This window comes from Apus apus, chromosome 13 (genome assembly GCF_020740795.1).
Source record: "Apus apus isolate bApuApu2 chromosome 13, bApuApu2.pri.cur, whole genome shotgun sequence".
NCBI lineage: Eukaryota > Metazoa > Chordata > Aves > Apodiformes > Apodidae > Apus > Apus apus.
Window position 1 is genome coordinate 269,352 of NC_067294.1, and position 25,553 is coordinate 294,904.

At 47.8% G+C, this 25,553-nt stretch overlaps 1 protein-coding gene across 1 annotated transcript; it reads right to left on the bottom strand.

Annotated features, from left to right (window-relative positions):
• Window positions 1–177: 177 nt before the first annotated feature.
• Window positions 178–24,982, bottom strand: STK32A (serine/threonine kinase 32A). The gene is made up of 13 exons (XM_051631236.1): window positions 24,651–24,982; window positions 22,640–22,813; window positions 19,438–19,493; window positions 18,074–18,225; window positions 16,693–16,866; window positions 14,059–14,096; window positions 9,972–10,061; window positions 7,331–7,428; window positions 5,581–5,697; window positions 3,526–3,651; window positions 2,411–2,539; window positions 1,988–2,052; window positions 178–1,670 (listed from the first exon to the last, which is right to left on the bottom strand). The coding sequence occupies exons 2-13, from the start codon at window positions 22,689–22,691 to the stop codon at window positions 1,607–1,609; spliced, it is 1,161 nt and encodes a 386-aa protein (XP_051487196.1). The 5' UTR covers window positions 22,692–22,813; window positions 24,651–24,982; the 3' UTR covers window positions 178–1,606.
• Window positions 24,983–25,553: the final 571 nt, after the last annotated feature.

The window sequence follows — 25,553 nt, forward strand, 5'->3', positions numbered from 1 at the left end:
ACCTCCCCCTCTGTCAAGTGTTTTTTATCAAGCTAAGGGTCACAGCCTTCTAAAGCTTGCAAAGCATGCAAAAAAAAAAACCACACTTGTTTTTTAAATATTACAAAAATGAAGTGTCAATTTAGGCTGTGCTAAATAAATACACTTTTTTTCCTTCCTTAAGTATTTGACCTTAAAATATTTATTTTTACATGCTTGCAACTCAGACAGGACAAGCTGTCCATACAGCAGTCCTTTAAGGGGTCATGCCAGAATAGTTGTGCCACGGGTGGGGAAGACTGTTCATACTTACAGGTTTTGTGAAGTTCTGCTATCAAGTAGATTTTCCCTTGTTGCCTGGTAGTGGTTAAGCTAGGACTGTGCCTCTGTTTACAGAGGAAGAGGGGAAAGGAGAGATGGTTATAGAAGTCTTCGGGGAATTTTTAAAGATGCAATGTTCTTACCATTTAAGTACTCAAGTGTTTTGTTTTGGTTTGGGGATTTTTTTTGTCAGCAAATTTAAACTGAGAATCCAGAAATGTCCTTGTTGGCTCTGGGCAAGGCAGAATGGGTGTTCCTCCTGCCTTGTGAACTCAGAGGAGAAAGACAAGAAGGGACAGCGGATAAAAAGAACCCCTTGGGGTAAATGGGAGGCAAATGGTCCATCACATGTTAATTATATTGCTGAGAACAGGAAAAACGTCAACCAGGGTGGTAAAACATCACATCTGCCAGAGCATTTAAATAATTGCATCATTCCCAGCATCACCATAATAGAGATGCTTGGGCCAAGCTCAGTCTTGGCAGAGACCACACCAGGAGTACAGCTGTTGCTACAAACAGTAGCTGCTGAAGTCAAGTGTGATTTCAATGGTGGAGAGATTAAAAACTACACATTCAAATCTACCTCTGAGGTTGGAAGCCAAACCCTGTCTGATTTAGTGAGTTGCAGCAATTTAATGTGATGGTGAATGGGTTTTTCAGGCTGGCCTGGAAAAGCATCTGGATGCTGGTTATGCACCAGTGCCTGGTTGTTACCTTGTCATTTCCACATCTGTCTGCATGCCCTCACCACCCACCAGCCAGTGCTGCTCTGCGAGAAGCGTGCGCAGGAGCCGGCCTGGAGAGGGGAGAAAACCTCTGCTGCCTTCTCACAGCCAAGGAAGGGACCATCGTTACTTCCAGCTCTCTGTGCCCACGCTCGTGGGCTGTTCTCGGGAGCTGACTAAGCAAAGGCCACCTGTGTCTACACGTGCAGCTGAGAGCAGCCTCCTGCAGCTGGACCCCATCCACAGCGCCAGCCTCCCAAGAGCCAGGACCCTCAGAGCTGCCCGGCACCAGCGCCAGGACGGGCGAGGCGGGCGGGGCTGGGCTGAGGCCCGGCAGGCACACCCGGGCGTGCGAGGGCCGCGAGCTGGCGGGCACAAAGGGGTGAGTACCGAGTGTATCATCCAGCACGCAGTCATGTTCCTGTCACCAAGAAAGGCAGAATAATAGGATCCAAGTCTGAGTGATTGTGGCAAGTCACTGTCGCCTGGTGCCGGTGGCCAAGTCTGCAGCCCAGCTCCAAGGAGGGTGGGGGTGTGCTGGGCCCACCAGGAGGGCTCCAGCGGGGGCTGTGCTGCTCTCAGAGGCTGGAGTTCTGCTTGTCCTTGTACGTTACGGTCTCCTGGGTGTTGTGGTGTCTCATCCTTAGGGGGAGAAAGGGAAGGTCAAGGGTGAGGGGAAGCCCAGGCAGGGCCAGGCCTGCACGGGTGCGGCGGCCCAGGGGGCCCGGCCCCGCAGCCCCGCGGGCTGCACGGACCGGGCAGCTGGGGAAGCTGGCGGCTGCGGCCCTTCCTCCACCTCAGGAACAGCAACGCCAGGGCAGGCCCCGCAGGTGACAGACCAACCAGCACACACGGGGACCTGCTCTCCTAAGCCCCCACCTGCAGCGCTGGCCAAGGTGGCCCCAAACCACATCTGCCAAAGGCCTGAGTCCCTGCTGATCCGCTGTGTCAGGACTTACTTTTCTCTGTTGAAAACAATGAAGTCCCTCTGGAGCATCTCCAGGTGCTTTTGAAGGTGGCAGGCCTTTGATATTTGCATAGAAAAGTAAACAGATGGGGAAGAAATTGACAGTTTGCACAGAAAGACGTTACAAGAACAATTCCAAGGAGATACAGAGGTATCTCTAGGTATGGAGCATATTTAGCACTGCAGCAGGGAGAATGGCATTAAGGCTCTCCTCTCACACAGAACCAATGTGTGTACATGCTGCCTTCCACCGTGGGAAGATACAGAAGAATCATGGGAATAAAGCGGGTCACGAGGGAAAAGCTGTTAAAGGTGTCTGTTTAAAGAGTTTGCTGTGGTCTTGCTAGATGACAATTGGCTTTCTTGGAAAATGGGAGACTGCCTTGACCATATGCTTGTACCTGTTTGCTCTCACCTGGGAGGAATTGCTTTTGCTGGTGTCTTTATCCTTCTTAGCCAGGCGCTTTTTTTTCTTGTGAAGAGGTTTGGATTCCAGGATCATTTCTTCCAGTTCAAAGGTTGGGTCACAGTTCAGTCTGCCTTTCTGGAGAGGAGAGAGAGGTTGGGTTGCCTTAAGCGATCAGAGCCTATTTTGAAGAGTTTCTCATAACTTGCACTGCACCTAGGAGCTGAATTTTGTAAAAAATAAACTAATTACAACTGCACACATAGAACCAGAGCAACTGCTTTACTTCTTACATATTTTATCAGTTCCCTCAGCCGGGGGACATTGTCAAGGGGTGACAATTACTCTTTTTTTGCTCACAGGTTCTACTCAGTCCTTCGCTGTTTCAAAGTGAGGGTCTCTGCTGGGAGGAGCACAACAGCCTGAAAAACTGGTTTTAGAGCCACGCACTACACCCACCACAGAATAAACCAGCAACAGAGGGGGAAAATATGTACAGTCAACAAATATCCATCATTTAGCCCAACTTTTGTTTGACTGAAAAACTGTCAGGATGACATGGCACATAACAGTCCTTTGATTATTTTCTGTAGGGGTTATGTTACTTCTGTGCTGCTTTAATCCAATTCAAAAAGGATCAGCAATGCTAATCTACTGTATTTATTATTTTACTGTGAACAATGGGCTTGTGAGGAAGAGTCATTACAACAAGAAACAATTCTCATAAAATGGTGGGTGGTCCCCAGGCTGCCCGTGCCTGGGGGCTGGGTCTCTGCCCCTGAAGAGCTGGGCTGGAGCACAGGCAGCTCGGGGCAGGAGGGCTCACCAGCACCAGCACCATCCCTGCCCCTGGGCTTCATCCTGTGTGCTACGGGCAGCATGTCCGACCAGTTCTGCATCCAGGAACTCTGTTACAAAGAGATCAGGTCAATTTTGGGGCACCCACACTTTGTAAACATCCCCCGTTGCTCCTTATACCCACAGGAAAGTGAAAATTCTGCCCTTGACTCTCCTCCTCTGTCCATTACAGCACCTGATGCCCTTGTGGCAGTTTGTAAGAAGTTCCCATCACCTGGTGCCAGGCGTGAGGACACAGGAGAACCTTTTGAAATCAAATGCCTTACCGTGGGAATGAATTCTGGCACTATCTTCTTCTGGAAAACAGCATCCCAGTTCACATCTGACAGGTATGGGAAGTCCTGGATATCTTTCAGCTGAGAAAAACGCTGCTCAGGGTTTGGCTCAAGCAACTGCAGTGAGGGGTAAATGGAAGAGGTGAGACAGTGAGACCCTGAGATGAGAAACCAGGGAGCAGGTACACACAGACACCCTCCTGACTGGGGCTGGGGACACTGGGCAGGAGCACCAGCCCCAGCTGGGTGCCTCTGCTGCTGCTCTAGCTCGGAGCTCTTGCTTCCCCAGCTTCTGCAAGGGCTCACAATCTTAAACCTATTTTTTCTCACTTTCATGGACAGCTTTTATCCTCACGTTAGGAGCAAGTGATGAGGCAGAACACTGATGTGAAACAATTTCTCCAAGTTAACAAATACACATTTGTTTCCGAATGGGGAGTTAAACTCATGCTTTTATGTTCCAAATTTAATTCTGTATCAGTAAAACATCCTCTGTTTTCTCATTCTAGCAATGGAATTTTCATAAGTATAATTCCAGTGTGAAAGAATGGATTTGCACTGCTGTTTTCAGCCCTTTTTTTTAACGCAGCTGTAGGCATTACTTTAACATTGCTGTAGGAAATGACTGAGATTTGTCTCCGAAGTTTAAGGATTCAACGTTGCATAAACTCCTGATAGTATGCACTCCAACAATCTAGCAGGAAAGCCAGATCCAAGCCCTCCGGACTGGGTGGGAGGTGACCCCTCAAGCCCTGTCCCGTGTTGGTGTGCAGCTGGGTGCAGGGAGGGCTGCACGGGGGGTGGGGTCCACAAACACCCCTCCCAGCTCCTTTCCTCCTGCAGCTCTGTGCTCCAGTCCCAGCGCCAGTCATGCGGCTCCGCTGTGAATGGTAATTTGCCTGCAACGTTAATAAATACAAAAATCCACAGGAGATGTTTGAGCCAGGACAGAACTGCAGTTGGGCTCGTATATCATCCATATGGCTGTTAAACCAGATGCAAAGGGGCACTTGGAGATGTAAATAATTGTGACATTGCATTATTGATTCACAAGGGAGCCTGTATGTCTTGTGGCACGTTGTGGTCCAGGGAAAAGCTTCCAGCATCACAATACAGAGGACATCCACAGTAAATATCTGTATATTACTGCTGGGCTTAATGAAATATTGGCTCAATTTTATTTTAAGCAAAAGGGGATATTCTTAAATTTTCTTCTTGGAAAGTATGCCCTGATTCCGTCTCAGCAAAGAATTGATGACTCATTTTCATGAAAAATTCTTGAGAGTATTTCACTAGAGAAGACAAAACACTTCTACATACTGTTTGGAATAAGAAATAGATGAAAGCTACATCAAGGACTACTTTGTTGCCTACAGTTACCTGACAATTAGGAAACTATTTACATACTTTCCAAAAATTGCAGCTAGTGCTGTTAGGCAGGGTTCAGTAATTCAGCCTTGCTGCCATTGTGTGCAGACAGTGTCTGGCACTACTGTTTAGTTTATTGACAATATGGCTTCTCTTCAAACATTATATCAGCTTCAAAATTCTTCCAGTAATGATTTTGAAGCAATTTTCTTAACAGCTTTATTAAACAATAACTACAGTGGGTGCATTAACCTCATGGCATCAAAGGATTTCTATCAGCACTTCTTGCCAATCTTCTAATTACGCAGAAAAATAGTTTAAAAAAACTAAAAAAAGAATTATTTTTTTTTTTGCCAGACTTCTTTACACATATACTAATGTCTACTTCTAAGTTATGTTGTTGCAGAGAGGCAAAGTTATAGGAGAAACTTGGGGAGCAAGAGTGCATGTATCCCTGGGGGAGATGCATTGCCAGCAGCCAGGCTTCCCAACACAAACTCCATCCCCACCCCTCCAGGACGCAGCCTTGCCAGGGGATGTTCCTGGTGCGGCTGCAGCAGGAGAAGCTGGGTATGAAAGTCACCAACCCTGGGGCTGGACACAACTTGCAATGAATCCTCATCAACAGAGCAGGATGACAGGACCAGCTGCTCTGGCAGGTGTCCAGCCCAGCCCCACCTTTTTGATCAGCGACACCATCTCCGAGGACCAGGCTGCTGGGTACATCACGGTGGCCGTCTTGAAGATGTGCGCGATGTCGTCTGGGGAGGTGTTGGAACGAATGTGGTACGGCCTCTGTGAACAACACCGCAAGGAAAGCATTTGCATTTGTTTGTATTTCAGTCTCCCTGGGAAATCTTTTTAGAGCAAAAAGGCTCCAAACAAAGTCTCTTTGTACATCCCCAAGCCTCCTATTGAAAGCCTCTCCCTGTGTGACTGCGGCGCAATTGAAACAACCGAAATAATCTTGTCCACATGAACGCTGATAACAGCTAGATATTAAAGAGCACGACAGGAGGGATGCAGAACCCAAAAAGCTGGAGCCATTGACCAGTTTGTGGTTGCTTGGCCTTTGCAGTATTTTTATCTTAAGGGGCTATCAAAGGATTTTATATATATGATACTATGGTTAGAGCATTCCCAATATTCCCTGTAAAATGTGCCACTCTGTGTGGCAGCTCAGAATGCTTTCAGCTCTTCACCCATGCCAGAGACAACAGAAGTGAGAAGGATCAGGATTTCTCCCACCTGTCAAATCAACTGAAAAATCAAGTCCTGAGAAGAGTTAGGAGTCCTGGCCTGTCCCTCCTGCCCGGTGTCACAGCAACAGGTGGCAGGAGTGGGGCCAGACTGGGGGGTGAGGGTGTTAGGAGCACATTTTTTAAATTGTAGCTGTAAACTGAAAGATGAAATCAGGTGCATTGTGCTTAGAGTGTACCAACACTAGATGGACCTCACAGCCTCCCTTCACTTCCCCCATGCAGTGACCACCACTGGTACCACCATCTTATGGCTGTGCCAGCAGGTTTGAACACCTAACAGCATTTCTAGTCCCATCTTTGATAACAGTGCCATCAAGTAAAAAATCACTGTGATGACCATTCCTGCCATTTTAACATTACAAATGGAAAACTCCAATACTATATTAGTATGTTTACAGAGGGCAAATGGCTTCAGTTACCCTACAGGTCAGACAACCATGTCCCCTTAATGCCTACTAACTTGATCACTTACAAGTTGAGATATGCAAATTAATCTGAAATTCTGCTCTTTAAAATATATTTTTAAAATATTATTTTTAGGTATTCTTCAAAGATTGATGATAGTTACTTAAAAATGTGTTTTGCTTACTCATACTGAAAGAAGACTCCTAGCTTCACAAGATTTTAATCAACCTTTTGCTTAGGAGAATGCATTTTGAGCAATTTTGTCCCACTTTTTTTACCCAACATTTGCAAGACACTAATCTAACCCTCTGTGCAGAAGGCTCCCAGCCCCACCTGAGTCAGCAGCAGAACGCTGCCCTGACAGGAAGGGCTTGTGCGTTAGTGCTGATTTACAGATCAGGTTTGCCTCTGCTTGGACTGCTCAATCTTATCACAACAGCTACAACGTTTGTTTTTCAAATGGGAGCTCAGAGTCAATCCCACGGCAGCCCGAGCCTGGGGAGCTGCTCGTGAACCAGCTCGGTTTGAATTGCCCCGCTGGCCCAGCCCCGCGGCCCCGGGCGCTGCCGCGACCGGCTCTTTGCGCTCTTAGCTGTGACCCCAGGAGCTCTGGGGAAGAGGTGGTTTCTGCTTCCTGTGCTGCAGTAACCCTCAAAGCCTTGAATGCGGGTCTGCCCGCTCATCCCCAGGACAAAGCATGAACCTTTCCAACAGCATCTAAGGAGGGAGCTGTGCGGGGGGACAGGAGCGTTGCACGGTACCCGGGTGCGGAGCAGCTCGTAGGCAGTGACTCCCAGCGACCACCAGTCCACAGCGAAGGAATAGCCGGGCGGTTTGGTGGGGTTAAACATTTCAGGTGCTGAAAAATACAGAAAAAGGAAAGTTTGCCTTGCTGCAGTCTCAAGTGGGAATGAGCAACACAGATGCTTGATCCCTACCACAGAGAGCGTCCTGCTCTTCTGCCTAGGACGCTAATTAGCATATTACCCATTACCATGTCTTTGAAAATACCTGCTGCTTTTTTCTACAAAACAAAGCCATATGGCTGCTGGATTGGTCCATTTCCGAGGCCCCGCTGAGGTGGACACGGATCAGCACACACAGGTGTCCTTGCAGCAGCTCACCTGTCATTCCCTCGAGGGCTGCCTGCACCAGCACCCTGTGCCTCCAGCCCAGGATCCCACCCCGGCCAGCACCCCGCAGCCCTGAGGACCTGGCCCCCTGCCCCTACCAGCCCTGACCCCCTCCCAGCACAGCCCAGAGGCTGAAAATGATGAGATTGCTTTGAGAAACAGGTGGGCTCTCAGCATTGTAACCTGAATGCTTAGTGTTTGATAAACATAACCCAATTTGTGTGAATTACGGAATGCTTTACATAATGCCTATAACCAGTAAGAGATTCACCAGCTTAAATTAATTTCCTACACTGTACAAAGCACTAAATTCCCCCCATCCTGGCACACAGTCCATCCTGTGCTGCTGTGGCTCTGGTTTGAGAGCATTCAAGAGCCCCACAGACCCCTCCACGGTGATTGCTCAGTGATTCCCTGCCCAAAAAGCCCAGAAATAATAAACTCCACTTGCTGGCACAGCACTTATCCCACAGTAAACATGGTTAGGTATAAGGACTCAGCCTAATTCACTGAAGCTGGTGTAAAACTGGCCTGAGTATCTCCTCACCACTCCAGAAAGCCTCTGCCCTCAGCTCCTGCTAAGCAGATCTTCATGCTGGGAAGCTGGTCTCATCCCACCCACATGTCTTTGTTCAGATTTCAAGTACTGCAATCTGACAGAGCCTAAATACAGCTTCACATGGTGAATGGAAGCAGCTCTTTAGAAACATTAATAGACAGCATAAACCTAGATGTAGTACCAACTGCACCTGTGGCAGGGAAAAGCAAATTGTAACTGAAAAACACCTGAGAGCCTCAGCTTTTTAGGAGGAGGGTATCAGGTTAATAGGAGGTGGGTGGAGGCACAGACTGACGTGGTCTTTCTTAGCCAATAAATTTCCCTTTTGAGATTAAGGAAAAAAAACTTTTGATTTTTGTGTGAGCTGGGAGGCAAGAATTGCTCAAAAAAACCCCCAAAACCCACAACAGGGAGAAATGCTTTATTTTTGTGCAGGTTTTCCTCTCTAAAAGGATTACAGGGGTGGTGCAGAGGTCAAAGTTCAATCTGGTTATCTGGATAAAAAGGAGAGACCCGAGGGGTTGCCTTGGGGATGGGGTTGTAGGGTGTTACTTTAGTCTGAGGACAGTGTTAGTGCACACCAAAGTGTGTGTTTTGTGTGGGAGGGGTTGTGTTAGCTTTTGAGTGTTTTTGCTTTATTTAGGAAAGTTTAATTTATGGTTACAAAGAGTTTTCTGTGTAATGTTTGCACATGAATTCTTTTGGCATCAGCTCAGGGTATCTCTGGTTCCTTACCTGCATGCTCTGGACCCAGCTCCTCCCAGGTATGTCAATGTTATTTTGCTTATGCTGATTAACTGTGTGATAAGGATCAAGTGGGTCTCTTGCTGTTTGAAAAGTCAGCTGCTTCACTGATTTGCCTCGTATGTAAACATAAGTAAGTTTTCTGTGCTACCCTTAAAAAGGGGCAAAGAAAAAAGCAAAGTTTTTTTGGGGTAGCAGGGACACGAGGTCTGCACCAGCTGGGCTGTCTTGCTCCCGGCCCCGCTGTGCCCTGCAGAGCCCGGGGGCACGACCCTCCAGTCCCGCTGCTGGAAGGACCCCTGGCTGGGCGGGGGGAGCGGAGCTCCAGCCCCTTTGCCTCTCTCGGAGGCGGGTCCGGCCCCAGCCCGGCCGGGCATTCCCCCCGGCTGCAGCCCGGGAACGCGGCGTGTCCCAGGGACCCTCGCTTGGCCTAAGCACGCAGGAATGCCGGTTTGTAAAGCAGACAGATAAGGTAAAAATTCAAATTATGAGCTAGCGATGCAGCAGTGTAAGACTTGTGCTAGTGCAGTGAAGGAACAAATGCAAGCCCTTCTGCTTCGTTTTCCTTCTCAAGGGTAGCAAGAGCATCTCACCCTTGCTGCAGGGCATGACTGCTGCTTGTGAAGTGCTCCGAGATCTCAGGAGTGTAGCTATCTTATTTTATAACCAAAAATATGCAGTACAGCATGGCATAATGGCACCAAAACCTGTGTCTGCAGATGCCTGGTCTGTGTGTGCCACCAGCAGACCTGTGCACACTGCCCAGCCCCGTCGGGGTGTCCCTGGGGGACAGGGCCAGGCTGCCCCACAGCTCCACCACAAGTGAGAACAGGCACTTTGTTACACACCAGCAACAAAAGAGCTCAAACTTTCATCAGGAAGGACTTCATCTGTATCCCAGCACAGTTGCCAAATCAAGCCCATCAGATGGCAATGCAAGAACACCCACCCAGCATCAGCTCTTACCCATGTACGGCTTGGTGCCAGCAATCGTGGTGACTTGTACTTCTTTCGTCAGCATCGTGGCAATATTGAAATCAGTGATGTGCACGTGTCCTGAAAAACAGTGGTTAATGTGTAACTTGGTTTGCTTTAATTTCACATGAGGAGCAGCTTTGAATCAGAAACATAAACTAAAATATTATATGGAAAGGAATCTCCAGGAAAAAAAGGAATTCTGGTGGGAGAACTGATACAAAATATTTCTGCTCGCAGGCTGGTTACTGATGGATCTTGTTACAGCAAATACTCTCTTTTTACCCTTTGGGGAGCAAAAATCTTGGGAGTTCTCCAAGTAGTCATTCAATAGTGATTTTTTTTTGAGTCTTTCTAAATTTTGGGTGAAAGAGAACTGAGCTTTCCTCACAGAAAAAAATCCCCTATATCAAAAAAGTCTGAAAGTTGATGCTTTGGTGATGAACTTCTGATGTCTTGTCTGGATGCTTTGAAACATTTCTGTAAATGATTACGATTCTGCCTCTACATCTGTTATCAGGGGTGGAGTTTGTCTGCTGTGCTGGGGTTGGACCTGTCTCCACACTTCTGGGCTGCCAGTCCCACCAAAGCACAGGTATCAAACCTGCAGTGCTTGTAGGTGAGGGTTTGAAGGAAGAAAGGAAAACCTGGGGCCCCTCTAGAGAGCTGCTGTGAGAGCATGGGTCAGGTGCACAGGGCCCTCCTGCCACCAGAGACCCAGTGTCCAGCCATGGGCAGCACTTGGGAGGAAGAGTGACCCACAGCTGCCTTCCCTGGATACGTGCTCTGTGTCCTTGCATTGCTTTTCTTTCATCTCTAGCTCTCTGGCCACTTTGTAGGGAGCTGTTTTCATAAATATGAATCATGAAGACTGATTAAGAATTTGATATTCCAAGCACAAGCCTTTCTCTGGATGCATCCTTTAAATTATTCACTTCAAATAAATCACAGGATTTATAAACTAGCCCACTTGGGAAATCCCCACATCAAGCCAAGGAGGCCAGGGCTCTGCACAGTTCAAGTTGGCTGAACAGGGACTGGAGGTTACAGCTGGAGTAGACTGGGCCACCAGACAGCAGCTGCTGGTAGCCAAGAGGGAAGCATGGGGTGCTGCTGCTGGGCTTTAGGGTCAAACTTCAAGGCTGGTGTTTTCCCAGCTGCTCAGCATCTCCAGCTGTAGCCAGTGTGGAAACAGCTGAGCCAGGCGGTGCTGCAGGCACCATGTCCCTCCCCAGGCTCATCCTGACTGCCCCAAACTGGCACTTCAGGTCAAGCCGCTGGTTCTGCATTAAGGCAAATAATTTTCTTATTATATTCAGCACCTCTACTATGTGATTCCTTCACCTTTCTGGAGCATCTTTTGTGCAAAAACTATAAGGCTTCTGCAGATTTGACTAAGAATATTTTAAAGAAGATGAAGATAGAGATGTTAGGAGCTGTGGAGTAGGGAGGCTGTTGGACAGACTGTGCTGTAGCTTCCTTCACCTGAGATGAGAGAACAAATGGCCTCTCAGTGCTGTACCTGCATTGGCACAAACTCGCCCATTTTAGTGCTGCCCTCGAGAACCTTCCAGCAGCAGTACAAGAAATAATACTGAGCAAAGCCATTACAGGGCTCTTGCAAAAAAGCCTATTGGTCTTAGTGGAGACAAAACTGAGCTTTTCTTCAATTTTATAAGACAAATGACCTGGCCAAAATCTCCTGATGAATGAGTCACAATTCCTGGAAACTACCATCTGTTATATTATTTTATTCCCAGGTGAGCTATGCTGTCTTTGAGCCAAATAAATAGACTCATCATTAAAGGGGAAATCACTTTTGTGCTTGGAATGACTGTTGGAGGTGGTCATCTGCTGAGGATTTTTCATTGTGGGACCTGAGCCAAATCTTTGAACAACTGCTTTATTTATTGCCCAGAAAGACATTTGCCTGATATTCCACTTTGTTTCTAGCTCACTTCAATTTCTTAGCTGAAATTGATATGGTAATACAGAGTGTCACTGACCAGGGTGGCAGAGGCAAATGCATGAGGGGCATGTTGAAGTCAGGACAGTTGGGAGCAGGACAACATTTCATGTGTGGCATGATGAGAGGCAGTTGTACCATCATAAACTGAACCATCCCCACACACAAAGACCAGATGATGTGCACATCCTGCAGCCTCATCAGGGATCAACACCAGCCAAGAGGACACTGCAGTGTGACAGATGTGGGCACCTTCAGTATGTGAGTCTGGAAGGGTGAAGGAGTCAGGTGGGAAGGAAGATGGGCCAAAGGGCAAGAAGAGTCTGAAAATGAAGGACTGAAGTCTGATGAATGATGGTTTCCAGGTGCTTCATACTCTCAGGGGTCTCATCTCAGTCAAGAACATGATAAAAAGTTGATGTTATCAGATAGCATATGCTTTGTGATCACAGTTGTGGAAGCCTGGTGAAGGGAGGGGAGTGAGGAAAGAAACGCTGAAAAACAAGCACCACCTACTGGGGTAAATATAGATAAATATACTACGATAACAGTTGCTCTGGGGGCAAGAAAATGCTGAACTGTGTGTGCCCAGTGCATCACACCTTTGCTGCCAGAGATGAAGAAAAGAAATATTATAAGTCATAGTCAGAAGGACACTGAAGTCAAGGGCACATCCACAGAAAATAACCAACTCCTCTGCAACAGACAGTTAAAACATCTCAGCAAGCACAGAATAGGCTCAAAAATGAGCCCAAATTGCACTGTCATTATACAAGTTTGCAGGTTATGTCCTGCTGAGCTGAATGCAGCTGCAGAGACAAGCAGAGCTTTTTCCCCCTGTGTTTTTTGCTTCTCTAGGGGATGCTGACCTACATTTCTGTGGCTCCAGTGCTCCCAGCTCCCCCCTTGGGTGACTCTGTCACCCTGTCCTATGTAGAGGTTCCTGAAAGATGGTGACAAGTCACCCTGGAGTGTCACTGTGAGAACTGACCCCCACTGGCTTGGGGGTGGCCCCGAGCCCCCCATGGTGCTGGGACCCCAGCTGAGGCTGGTCCCTCTGCAGGGCCCTGCCCATGGGGCAGAACCCAGTGGGGCAGAACCCAGTGGGGCAGGAGAGACTGCTGCACTTGGAGGCAACAGCAGCTTTGCTGACAGCTCCTAAATAAATAATTAGCACTTTGAAATTAGAGGTCACATGCAAAATGAGGAGAGTCTGAGCTTGGATGCTGCCAGGCAACCCTAGTCACCCAGAAGAGCCACTGTGGCTCCCTGGGAGCTTCAGCATCTCTGTTACAGCCCCTGAGATGAGAATGGATTCAGATCTGCCTGGTCCCTGCACTGCCTCTCTCTGAGTGCCTGGCTGTAGCTGCTAATGAAGATTCCTCATAAAGAGCCAGTTACACGGATTTGCAAAAAATACATGGTGAAGTGTTTTTCTAACAAGTTAAAGGCTAATAAATATCAGACAATGCTTCACTGTGAGAGCTTTGACAGTAGAAAAAAATGTGTTTAGAGAATAATGCAAGAATGTAGTTAGAGTTTTGCCTGAGAAAAAGGCTAAAGAAGAAATGATAGCAACATTTATACTCAGCCCCAAATCCTCTTCAGAGCTTCCTCCCAATGTCAAATGCTCAAAGAAGAAAACATGAATGAAGATTATCTATTCAACAATAATTCCTTCTGTTTGTGAGCATACTTTATACACAGCCTGCAATTTCATGAGCATTTCCATTCAAATAATTACATTTTGAGTATGTTTCAAGCAAGAGCCAAGAAGATCTTAAAATAAGGTCTGGTCAGCAACTGAGAACAGCAGCACAAGATGTGTTGTCCATTCTGGAGACACCACCAGGTCAGCTGGTCAGAGGAGGTGTTGGTCCAGCTCTGAGGCACCCCCAGCACCAGGGCAGCCCCACAGGAACATGCTGCTGCTGCTCCAAAAGCAAAGGCAGAAACCACAGCAGGAAAGGATGGTTCCATTCCTACCTGAACTACAGGACAGAAAGCAGCACAAGAAGAGTAAAACCACAAGAACCTGAACTGTAAAGTGGATGTCCTGTTTCTGACTCTGCTTTTATGCGCATGCACAACTGCAAACCAGCTGGCACTTACCATGCTCATCCAGTAGAATGTTGTCAGGCTTGATGTCTCTAAGAAAAAAGGCAGAGAAGGGGAGACAGCCATTAGGCTGGAAAAGTGACATGAGAGGCAGCTGCAGACACCTGAGGAGAGCCCAGGCTCTGGAGGACACACTTCCAGAAATGTCATGTCCCAGAAGGTGTCTTTGCTGGGGCTCTGATGTTTCTGCAGGGCTTGAATTGAGCACAAGAGGCAGACTAATGGAACAGCAAGGGCAGCAGTGGTGGTGCAGGGCTGAGGGCTGCTTGTGTTGGGCCTGGCTGCACCCAGGCAGCCCGCCTATGATGTTAGAGCTTCTTATATTTTTCCTCCTTTTGCTCTTTGGTCAGTTTCAATACTATATTGACAGCTCTTCTTCTTTTACTCAGTAAAAATGAAATTATTTTAACATCTTTGTTCTTGTAACAAATGGGTTCCCTGCAGGTTTTGTTCCAGAATAAAACAAACCAAAACAAACAAAAACCCACAACAAAATAATAATACCTGTAGCAGTACTGCAGGGAAATGCTCTCCATTGAAGGGAGAAATGTACACCTGATATGCCTACTGTATCCACCCGAGTGACTCTACAAGTCATTACCTGTTTTTAATGAGCTAATTACATCAGTCCCATTCACTCCCACCAGCCTGAGCCAGGCACCTGGTGCTGGAATGTCCCAGGGGAGACACACACACGGCAAGAGCACAGACAACAACCCGGCACCAGCCTGATGCTCCTGCCAGGGCTTCAGAGGGAAGAAATGAGGGGGTTTAGGGTTTTATCTTTAAGAATGCAATCACTAAGAAAAAGTTTGAATTCACTCGGCCACCTGGAATGAAGAAAGAACAATGTATCTAATTATTATCTAATAGCTTGTAGTTCTCTGGCATCTTCCCACCAAAACTACCTCCAGTGGGCTGTAAAAACCAGTGAAATTAACAACTATTTTCTACTCTTCTACCTGTAGGTTGGAAATAATCCAGCCATCAGTCTGCATTTGCTGTCTCTGCACAGCTTTGTTCAGACTATCAGCAATCCCTTGCCTGTCTCCTGATGTTCCTGTTACAGGTGCTGCAGTGTCACTGCCTCAGCTGAGTCACTTTATCAGTCCAACACTGTCCCACTGGGTTGCAGTGTTAATTAAGCAACTTGCACTACAGTGGTAATTAAATAACTTGCAAATTTTACAGGCTGCCATACATGTTTTTTTGTACTCTATTCACCTTAAACCCATAAGAATTGCAGCCTAAACTTGAGCTCCTCCCACCTGTATTTACAAATAACCCCCTGGGCTGTTCCCCTGGTACCTGCCCCAACCTGCAGCCACAGTGGGACACCCTGTGCTCCCTTGGCTGTCCCAGCTTCCATCACTGCAAGGAACAGTCTCCTCATGCAGACTCATTCTCACAGCATTGAAACATGAGAACCTCCAGCCAAGTAGTCCTATAAACACAGCTACTAACTGCAAGACATCACTGACAGAGAAGGATTTCTTCCTTCTGCTTCCCTCACTCCTGTGTCCCACCCAGTTTGTTCAGGCCAGGCCAACACTGTGAGGATTTACCCCTCACTGCCCAGGACAGGGACAGCCAAGGCAGCATTGCTCCATGTTTAATTCATGCTCATCCATTATTTGGTGCTGGGGAGCAGGTGCTGGGCACAGAGGGACAGTGCCATGTCCCTGTCACTGCCAGCTTTGCCTCCCAGAGCACAGCAGTGGCTGCTGGAGCCTGAGCGGGGCAGCTGGGCTGTCCTGCCTGCCCAGATCAGGTGTATCAGAGTAGAAATCTATGCAGGTATAAAACAAAACAAGCAGCAGGAAAGGTGAGACTCCTGAGAAAGCAGGAGCTAACCCCAAGAGGCCTGACTCCAACCAAAGCAGGGCAAAACCTCTCTGGGCTCTCCCCAGCTGTGTAGGACACACCAAGCATCAGCCTTTCTGCTTCCCCATCTTAGAAACAGCAGCCAAGCCCCTTGGACCCCCAAGGTTTGCATCACCTGGCACACCTGGAAGAACCAGCTGCACGCCCGTCCTCCCAGAGCCAAACCTGCCTCTCAGCCAGGGGAAAGCTCTGCCTCCTCTGTTACTTAGCAGTATGGATGTCTGGGAACAGCTCAAATATATTTTCACTGTCTGTGAAAAATCTTGGTGGCCAAAAAGAAACTCTCACTACTTTTAGAAAGGGATTTAACATCACAGAGGAAAAAGCTGGGTTTGGCCCCATTCCTGCTTTCTCAGTGTGCTACAGAGAGGGGAGCAAAATGGAGACACCTTGCAGGGTGACAGCAGGGGAATTCAGAATGCTGATGCCTACCCTCCCTGGACCAGGATGGATATTAATGAGCTGCGGCTAATTAAACCTATTAGAGACAGCATTTTGCAGGATCACCAAACAAACCAAATACTCTATGTCATAGCTATCCTGGGGGAGAAATAACATGCTTCCTGTTGTATGTGAAACGCTTTTCTCAGGGAAGCCCTAGGGTTTTACACAAAAACGAACAAATGTGGCAGAATATTTTGTTTAGCTCTTAAGCTTCTATGTGTCTTTTCATGTCAAAGAGGAACTAGTTTGCCTCTGCTGCAGTCTACAAGCATGGGTCCACCCCTGAGGTCCCCAGCTGACCTGTGGATGATGTGCCTGCTCTGGAGGTAGTCGAGGGCCAGCACCAGCTCACAGATGAAGAGCTTCACGGTGCCTTCTTGGAACCGCACGTTTTGCCGGAGGTGATAACGCAGGTCCCCCCCAAGCAGCAGGTCTACAATCATAAACATATCTTCTTCATCCTGGAATGAGTACCTGAAATGGCAGAAGCACTTTTCAAGGATGGTAATATAAAAAAAAAGACAGATCATAAAGGGACATACAGTAGCTCCAGGAGTACTCAAATACTCAATACCACAGTGGAAATCCAACTGGAAGCCCTGGATAAACACTGTCTGCTCCCCTTGGGGCTCACACTCAGCTCTTCAAGATGAACATTTTGTCTTCCCCAAGCAGCCCAGGGAGGTGACCCCAGGAGCAGTGTAGAGAGGAGCCCCAAGCTAGGCACAGCCCTGCCAGAGCCCCAGCCTGCGGGCTGCTCTGAGGCACAGACTTGGGCTCTGGCTCCAGCCTGTCCACAGACCCGTTTGCTCAACACAACCGGGGATGCAGCTGCTTCTGCTGTTGCTCTTTAGGTGACGTCATTTGATGTCACTGTTTACCAAGTGTCCCTTTGAGATAGTCTAACGATCAGCTAGGAGCTTTTTTCTCATGGATTTTTCCTTCCCAGGACACCAGCTTCTTGGTGGGATGAGCAGCACCATGAACTAGAATTCTACCCCACACCAAGCCCAAGGTCTGGTATCGCTCAGAGGGCGGGATTGCTAACAGCTATACCTGAGGGCAGGGGGTCCTGACAGGAACAGAAGGGGGGAAAATCAGACTATTTGCTCTGTACAGGTCTGCACATCTGCATATGCTGTTTAGTTCTCAGCTGCTGAGTGAGTTTTGCCTGGGACTCCTTCTGCAGGTAGGAAAGGGAAGTGTGGAGATATGTCCAAAGCTCTGGGAGGTCTCTCTGTGTGGTTCTCACTCAAACCCTAATTAGAACAGCAGCAGCAAAATAATGAGCGCTCACCTGACAGCACACAAGTTACAGGATATTTCAAAAAGGAACACAAAGTTATTCAAAGATTTGTTATCTTCACTGTGTTTTAGCCTCATGTTTGTTTTCAGCTTTGCTAAGTTCTACCTCATTCTAAAAATTAATCCAATATCCAGTAAATTTACTCACTACCCCAGAGGAATCCTATAACTATAGAATACTGGCCACTAGATCATGTGGTGTGTGTGAGACCACAGCACATGAAATGTTATTGATGTCCTAATAAAATTAACCTTGCAGACTCTAACAGTAACAGCCTTATTTAAAATTCCTTTATACTTCCCCACTGCAGGAAAACATGCTGAATTAAAGAACAGGGAAGTAGCAGTATGTCCTTAGCACTTAGCAGCATCTTACCATAAATTAACTAGGAAAGGGTGTTCCAGACCCTGCATGATCTGCAGCTCCTTGAAAACATTTCTCACTTCATTACGCTCCACACACTTCTGTTTATTCATGTATTTCATGGCATACATCTTCTTGGTGTCGTTCTTTTGCACAACACAGACCTAAGTGAGCAAATGAAGGGATAAATCAGAGATGATTTGTCAGTGAATTCTGGCAGGTAAAACACAGTCCCAGGAACATTCTCCAGTGGCTTTGGCAAAGCCCACAGCTGCCAACTCACAGCTCCGTGCACTGACACTGCAACCCTGGACATCGCCAGTAAATACCTCACCCAGTTCTCAGCCAAAGAATAAATTTTTCTGGGGGAAGGGTGAGGGGAAGGAATTTATCACCACAAAGGCAGGAGATAGGAAATTGCAGATGAGTCAACATTTTCTGTAATAGCAGTAGCTAATCTTGGTCGTGTCCATCCCTTCCACACCAATTAGTGTTTGGAAGAGTCCTTTCCACCACAGAACTACAGGCTAGAAACTGGGGAGCAGTACCTGATCTCCCCAATCCTCACAAGCTTCATTCAGCTCACAAAGACCCTTGGGCTTTGTTGGAGGGCTATGTGGGTTTGAATATTAACCTTTCCTATAGTTATATTTAATACAATTTAGAACTAAATGGTGCTTCAATGAAAGAGTTTGTAAGAGCAAAAACCAGCACACTGGTTTTTCAGATTTTTTTCCACAACAGTTTATAAGTTTTGGATGAATTTGCAAAATTTCAGTAAACCTTTTTCTTCTGCCACTAAATACTTCCCTGTGTCTAGAGATCTTTGTTGTACTCTGCACCCAAGACACACTCCTTTTTGGCATGAGTGTGCCCTGATGTGAAGAGGCAAATGACCTTCTAGAATTCTGTTGGGGCATAGAAGTATGGAATTCTCTAACAGCATAAAAATAAAACCAACCTATGACTGTAACCTGATGCTTAATAACAGACACTTTGTTTCACAGAGAAATGTCCCCTGAAAAAACCTGCGGGGCCCTTCATGTTGACTGTAGCTCCTTATTAAAGATCCATCATGATGCTCAGTGTTGCTTCACTGGGGAACCTTAGAAAATGCTTATTCAGAAACATAATGAAATTCAGCTCATTTGGTTTACCAGCATCCCATTTTAATCTCCTGTAATATAATTTGTAGCTATGGAACAGATTAGGAACCAGGCTCTGATTCTTTCTTGATTACCAGGAGTTGAAACTCAGGTCAAAGCTCCCAGACAATGCAGAGTTTATTTCTTTACTCTCATGTGAGCCTATAATTCCCCCATTTCTCAGTTACATTTCCAGCTGTCCAAAGGGTGATTAGTTCATCAAATACTCACTTTTCCGAAGCTGCCCTTCCCAATAGCTCGTAGAATTTCAAAATGGTCAAAGGTGACTGCAAGAAAGAGCAAACATTCAAATATGAATGGCTGAGAAACCATTTGAGGATATTGCATAATTTCTACTTTTTGTCCATAAGAGCTGAGAAAATCTAGAGAAACCCAGCAGCTTCCTCTTGCTTTTGGAGACATGGGTGCTGTTTAAACTTGGTGTTTAACAGACGTTTTTTATTTCCAGCTCAGTGACAAAGACAATTTCCCTGGTTCAGCCTTTTTCCATGGCAAATAAGGCAATAAACCATACAGAGAATATTTTTACTCTGCCCTACCCGTTAAACATGAAAGTCTCATCACCTGCTGAAACCAAAAGCAAAGTTTAATCCATCAGGTGTTTATACTTTGTGAAGACATAAATGGGCTGCTGGATCTTTGTGCCCTGGTGATATTCTAGACACCCACTGGATATCTGTGCAACCCTGAGCACAAGCTTCACAGCCACTCAGCATCCAGAATGGCTGTTTCTGCTCAGAAGAGAACTTCAAGAGCAGCAGCTCCTCAGGTGGGGCAGGGAACAGGGGGTGAACATGCATTTCACCTCACCTGCTCCTCCTCCAGGTGGAGATGGGGCTGGGCAGGGGGCATCTGCACAGCAGAGGAGAATGCTGGGGAAGTGCCCATCTGAAGGACCTACAGATCAAATGTTCCTCCTCAGGCAGTATGAAGCTGCCTGTGTTTCATCTCAGGCAACAAATAGGTCCAGGGAAACAGCAAATCACATTACAATACAGCAGGTTGTGGATGCGGCCCCAGAGGCACAACTGCTGGATCTGAATGCTCCGAGTCCTGCCGCTGCTGCAGGGGCTGGAGCAGCAGCTCTGCCCGCAGCCAAAGCTGGGGAGCAGCCACAGGCAGGGGCCTGGCTGCACCAAACTGCACCGAGACGCTCTTTCCAGGCATCAGCACGGACAGCAGGGATCCTGCCACTGGACAGCACCTCCCACCATGCCAGCGCTGTGCTCAGCAAGGGGAAAGGCTCCTGGTGCTCTCCCTTTCAGCTACACGCTCTTGCCTGGCCTGCACTGCTCTCCTGAGAGTGGCCCCAGGCACCCCTCGGTGCTCCAGGCTGTCACACCATGGCTGGGCTGTGCGACCAGAGCCGACCTGGAGATCACTGCTGGTGGCTCCACCGGGTGCCACCGGCACTGCCCTCTCAGGCTGACCCAAAATACTTCAGTTGTGTTTGTACCGTCGAGCAGACAGGCCCGAGCACCTCCAGCCCCCCAACCCCTCCATCTGCTGCTGTCCACTGCTCTGGCAGAGCTGCAGGGCTGGGCTGCAGCCTGCTCAGATCTTCACAAACAGCTCTGACTGTCACAGAGAGCTCAGACCTACCCAGGCTGCAGCTGTGCCAGGTGCTAAAGCCAGTCCTGGACGCACACATCACGTGTCCAGTCATCAGGGGAACCAACAGGCACACCAGTGTGCAGTTCTGTTTGCACAGACACACTGCTGTGCCAGCAGCTTGGCCTTCAGGCTGCAAAGCTTTCCCTCTCTTCACTTTCTGAGGCCACAGCCTGGCTTGGAAAGTGCAGCTCTCAACATAATTGTCTTCTGCCACTTTCTTCATTAATTGAAGTGAATGGCACAGAAAGCAAGAGGCGTTTGTCCCCAAAGCTTTTTACCAGATGAGATAGCAGGCAAGGAAGCTGCTGCTAATCACTGACACATCCACAGACCTGTAGTAGAGGTCAGAATAAACCCCTTTTCCCTAGGACATGTCCTGCCTCTGAGCTAAGACCAGGATAACAGGACAGACACACACTAGATCATTGCCACCACACAACTTTAGGGAAGCATACTCAACTTTGCTAGTGCTTTGTGGAATCTATCTATCTATCTATCTATCTATCTATCTATCTATCTATCTATCTATCTATCTATCTATCTATCTATCTATCTGTCTGTCTGTCTGTCTGTCTGTCTATCTATCTATCTATCTATCTATCTATCTATCTATCTATTTAACAAAGTGCATGGTTTCTCCAAATAAAATAATCAGGCAGACTGGGTTTCATTCAACAGAAACATGATGCATCAAGGTTACCGAACTGCCCCAGCTGTATGCCCCACTGACCATGCCCAAACTTCCTCCAAAAACATGGCTGGGAACAGGCACTGCACGCCTGGGCAGGAGGGTAATACCTGCTGGGTAACCCATTCTCAGTGTTTTTTTAGAACAGGCACAGTAAATTAAACAAATTTTTCTTCTCATTGTTGTTATCTTTTCAGGTAGGGGACCACAATCAGCGAAGTAAATTTAGGGTTTCCAGCTTTCAGGCACAGGAGCCCTTTTTCAAACCTGGAATTACAGTGAGTGAGGATGCTGATGGCCTGCAGGGAAGGTGAGAGGGGCAAGCCCTGGAGGGGCAGCTGTCGGGGGGGCTGGGGTCCCAGCACAGGGCACTGCGAGAGGGGGCGGACGCCAAGCACAGAGGTCCAGCCAGATGCTGACATCTGGAACAGCTGTAAACCCAGAGGAGTTAAGCTGGCAGCCAGATTTTGCATGTAAACACCCTCTACTTCTATTGTCTTTTGCCAGGAATTGCTTTCCTGAATGTGTTAACACCCTTTGCCTCCTTGTCTTTTAATATTAATGTATTCTTTAGCATTTTAAACACAGGTCTGTAACTGATATGGTTGTAAGAGAGCTAAACGGCATACTTAAGGCTCTCAAACGAGGTACAATCACATTTTAACCTCTCTCTGTGTTAGCTTTCCTACCATCCCCGATTTTCATAGTGAGCCAGTCCAGACACTCACTTCCAAAGAGTACTGAAATTTGCAGTGTCAAAATCAGGAATCAAACACATGCTCTTCATCCCAAATCCACACCTACAGATTGGACAAGCTTCATTTCACTGCCTGATGGCATCTAAAATAACAAAAAAGCCAAAGCATTTGTCCTTCAGAGAGAAAAATCATGTGATGTGCCAACTCAGACAAATTAAGTTTAAGAGATGCCAAGGAAGATAATACAATTGCTGTAAAGAACCAGCTGAAGCATAAGCATGAAATAGCATTCTGAAAGCAGGGGTTGTATTTGTAAACCCTGGTTGAAGGAACAATATTTAGATAAAAAACATCACAGTCCCTGCACTGCTGGACTCTTCAGTCCCAGACAACAAACAGGAAAAGCTCTTACCGTCTTCACTGCCATTGCAACGTGATGACTTGCTGGAGGTGTTTGCTCCCATGGCGCCCTCAGCCCCGGCTCTGCTCTCTCCACCTCTCAGTTGTGTCACCACCCCCGAAGCCTCCGGGACGGTGTTACCCTGGTCAGCCCCAGCAGAGCTGAACAACCTTCTGCTGCTGCATCCTGGAGAAGGCAAGAGGCGAAAATTCATCATCATTCAGGATACAGAGGCATTTTGCAGCTTGCCAATTTCTCACTGGGGGTTCACTGCTCTGGAGACAAAACTGAGCATCAGGTAAAAAGCACATTATAATGGAGTTTACTAGTGAAACCCAGTACAGTAGCATCATAGCCTTGCAATCTAGACCAGGACTGCTGCCCAGTAAGGGGCAGAAGTGCAGAAACAGCCTGAAAGGATCTGAGGATGTGGCTCACTTTTGCTGTATCATCCAACATATTCTATTTTGTAGCTTCAATGATGTTACAATTTAGAGATGATAAAGCATGACTAATTGTTGTAAGGTCAATATCCAAAATAAATGGACATGGTGACTTTGCTAGATAAAATCAGAAAGGCCCTTTTGACTGCTAAGGTCATGTGGAACTGTAAAAGCTGTATAAGAAGAAATTCCAAATATTAACCTCTTGATTTAAGCTGTTACAGAAGTCTTTCCTTCAGGACAAAATAATACTTTTTTTTTTCTTTTTTTTGTTTGTTTTTTTTTAATGAAAAGATTTAATGAAAACTCAAGGTGTGATTACCATTCAGTTTCTTAAAAAAAACTTCATATGAACAATGAAAAAAAACCCAAAACATCTTCTGGTTGATGGTTCCGCGCTGGCTGAAGCGGCTGGTTTTCCTCTGACAGTGCAGGAGGAAAGGTCTGTTCAGCAGCAGACAACACAGGTTTCAGTTTTCCAGTTCTCCCCCAAACACTGGTGTGTATATACTGGAGCATATGATGCTGTGCACTTTAGTGACACTCAAGGGAGCTTGAATGATCTTACACAAGTTTTAGCAGTTTTATTCTTAAAACACCGACAGGCAAAACACCCTTATATGCTTATTTTGATACTGATGTCCCTGTGAAATACACATTTATTTCTGTTGGAAGTACAAAACTCCAGAAGAATAAAATGAGGGAGTAACAGTGCAGCACATCCTGGACTTCATCCAGCCTGGAGTGTTCCCCAGGACATTCCTATTTTCACTGCACGTTTAAGGATGCAGTGCAACCTTACTAATTTTTTTCTCAGATGGACTTTCTGGAAACACAGCTACTGAGTAGCAGGTGTTTGGGAATGCCCGGGCTCCCGGCTCCAGAGCCAGGCAGGACCCCTTCACATTCCCAAGCACATTTTATCCTCAACAGATAAATGTAAACCAAAGCAAAGCAGAGAAAGTGTAACCGCTGAGGTGCTGTGCCCAGGGTTTACAACGGCTCTGCAAGCAGGAGGAAAAGAGCTCAGCAGCAGGAAGGAAAGGGTGAGACGTTCATACAAAGGTCAGCAGCTGAGTGCATTGTTAGTGTTATCACTGATGGGTGGCTACCGAGCATCCTCTCAAGAGGACCACCAACCCGGAGAGGTTCACAAACAATTTCTCTTATCACCTTCTCGTTGCTTAGGTGCTGTTGAGGGGCAGGGTGCTGCTGCTGTTCTCCTGAACAGCTGAAACCGGGCAGTAAAGCAGCAGCGTACGGCATTAGCCTGTCACTATAGTCCCGGAGAAATTAAAGATTAACATGAACTCATCCGCAGCCACAGCCAGGTTCCGGAAGGACGAGAGCAGGTACCCTGGGTGTCACCTTCGGGTCTGGAGCCCGTCCTCCGTCCGCGGCGCCGCGGTTCCGCGGGCTGAGCCCGCTCAGCTGCTGCGGGCAGGGATGTAGCTGCAGCCCTCACCCCCGCGCCCCCCGGGCTGTCCCCAGCAGCCCCTGAACCCGCACCCGGGGGTGCAGATGGAGGCGGGGCTGGGGCAGAGCCCGCTCTGCAGGGCAAGAGCGAAGAAGGCACCTACCTCGGGAGAGGAGCGGGGAGGGGCGGCAGGCGGGACCCGGGGCCGCCCGCAACAACCTGCAGCCCGGGCGAGCAGCCGGAGGAGTCCCGGGTGTCCCAGAGGATCTCCGCAAGTCCCCCCCGCAGGAGGAGCCAGCGGCAGCGCGGGGACACGCGTGGGTCTCGCCCCGCACACGCTGCCCCGCCCACGGGCCCCACCGTCAGGACGGTGCCCCCGTCCCTCCCCCGGCTCTGGCAGCGAGTCCCGGCTGCAGCAGCCCCGGCGCCCGGGACCGGGACCGGGACTCAGCGCCTCCCCCGCCGTGACAGCCCCCGCGCCGGGGGAGGGACCGGCTCGTCCCACCGCAAGGGAAAACCTGCGGGCATTTCGAGACGTGCCCCCAGCTGCTCCCTCTGCCGCTGGCCCGTCCAGGGTTTATTCCTTCTTTAAAACTCCTGTGACGCACTTGATTTTTATTGTTTTTAATAAAGCAAATTATGAGAACTCCGCCCCCTGATGTACCCCGCCTGAAGGCCAGGGATTCCCTTCTGCGGGAGGGGCGGTGTGAGCGCTCTGCCGCCGGCCCAGCTCGCCTTCAGCAAAGTGGCTGAAATAAAAGCATCTCTGGTGAGTAGAATAACAAGTCTCATGCTGCGGGGAATGTTTACCGATTTGTCTACGGCTCCAGCAACAGGAGAGGCCTGAGATTCCCTTTCCTGCCCAAGGTCAGACTTCACCTTTCCGAGGGTAAAACCTGCGGTCTACATGTTCAAAGCAGCTTTTCCCAAATGTACTAACATTTGCTGGATTGAGGATCCTTCCCATCTCATCTTTCACATTAGCAATTTAAATGAAATTTGAAATTTTTTACCCGAAGTAATTAGAATTCTTTTCTAAACATTATTCTTACGATTTTTTTTTCAA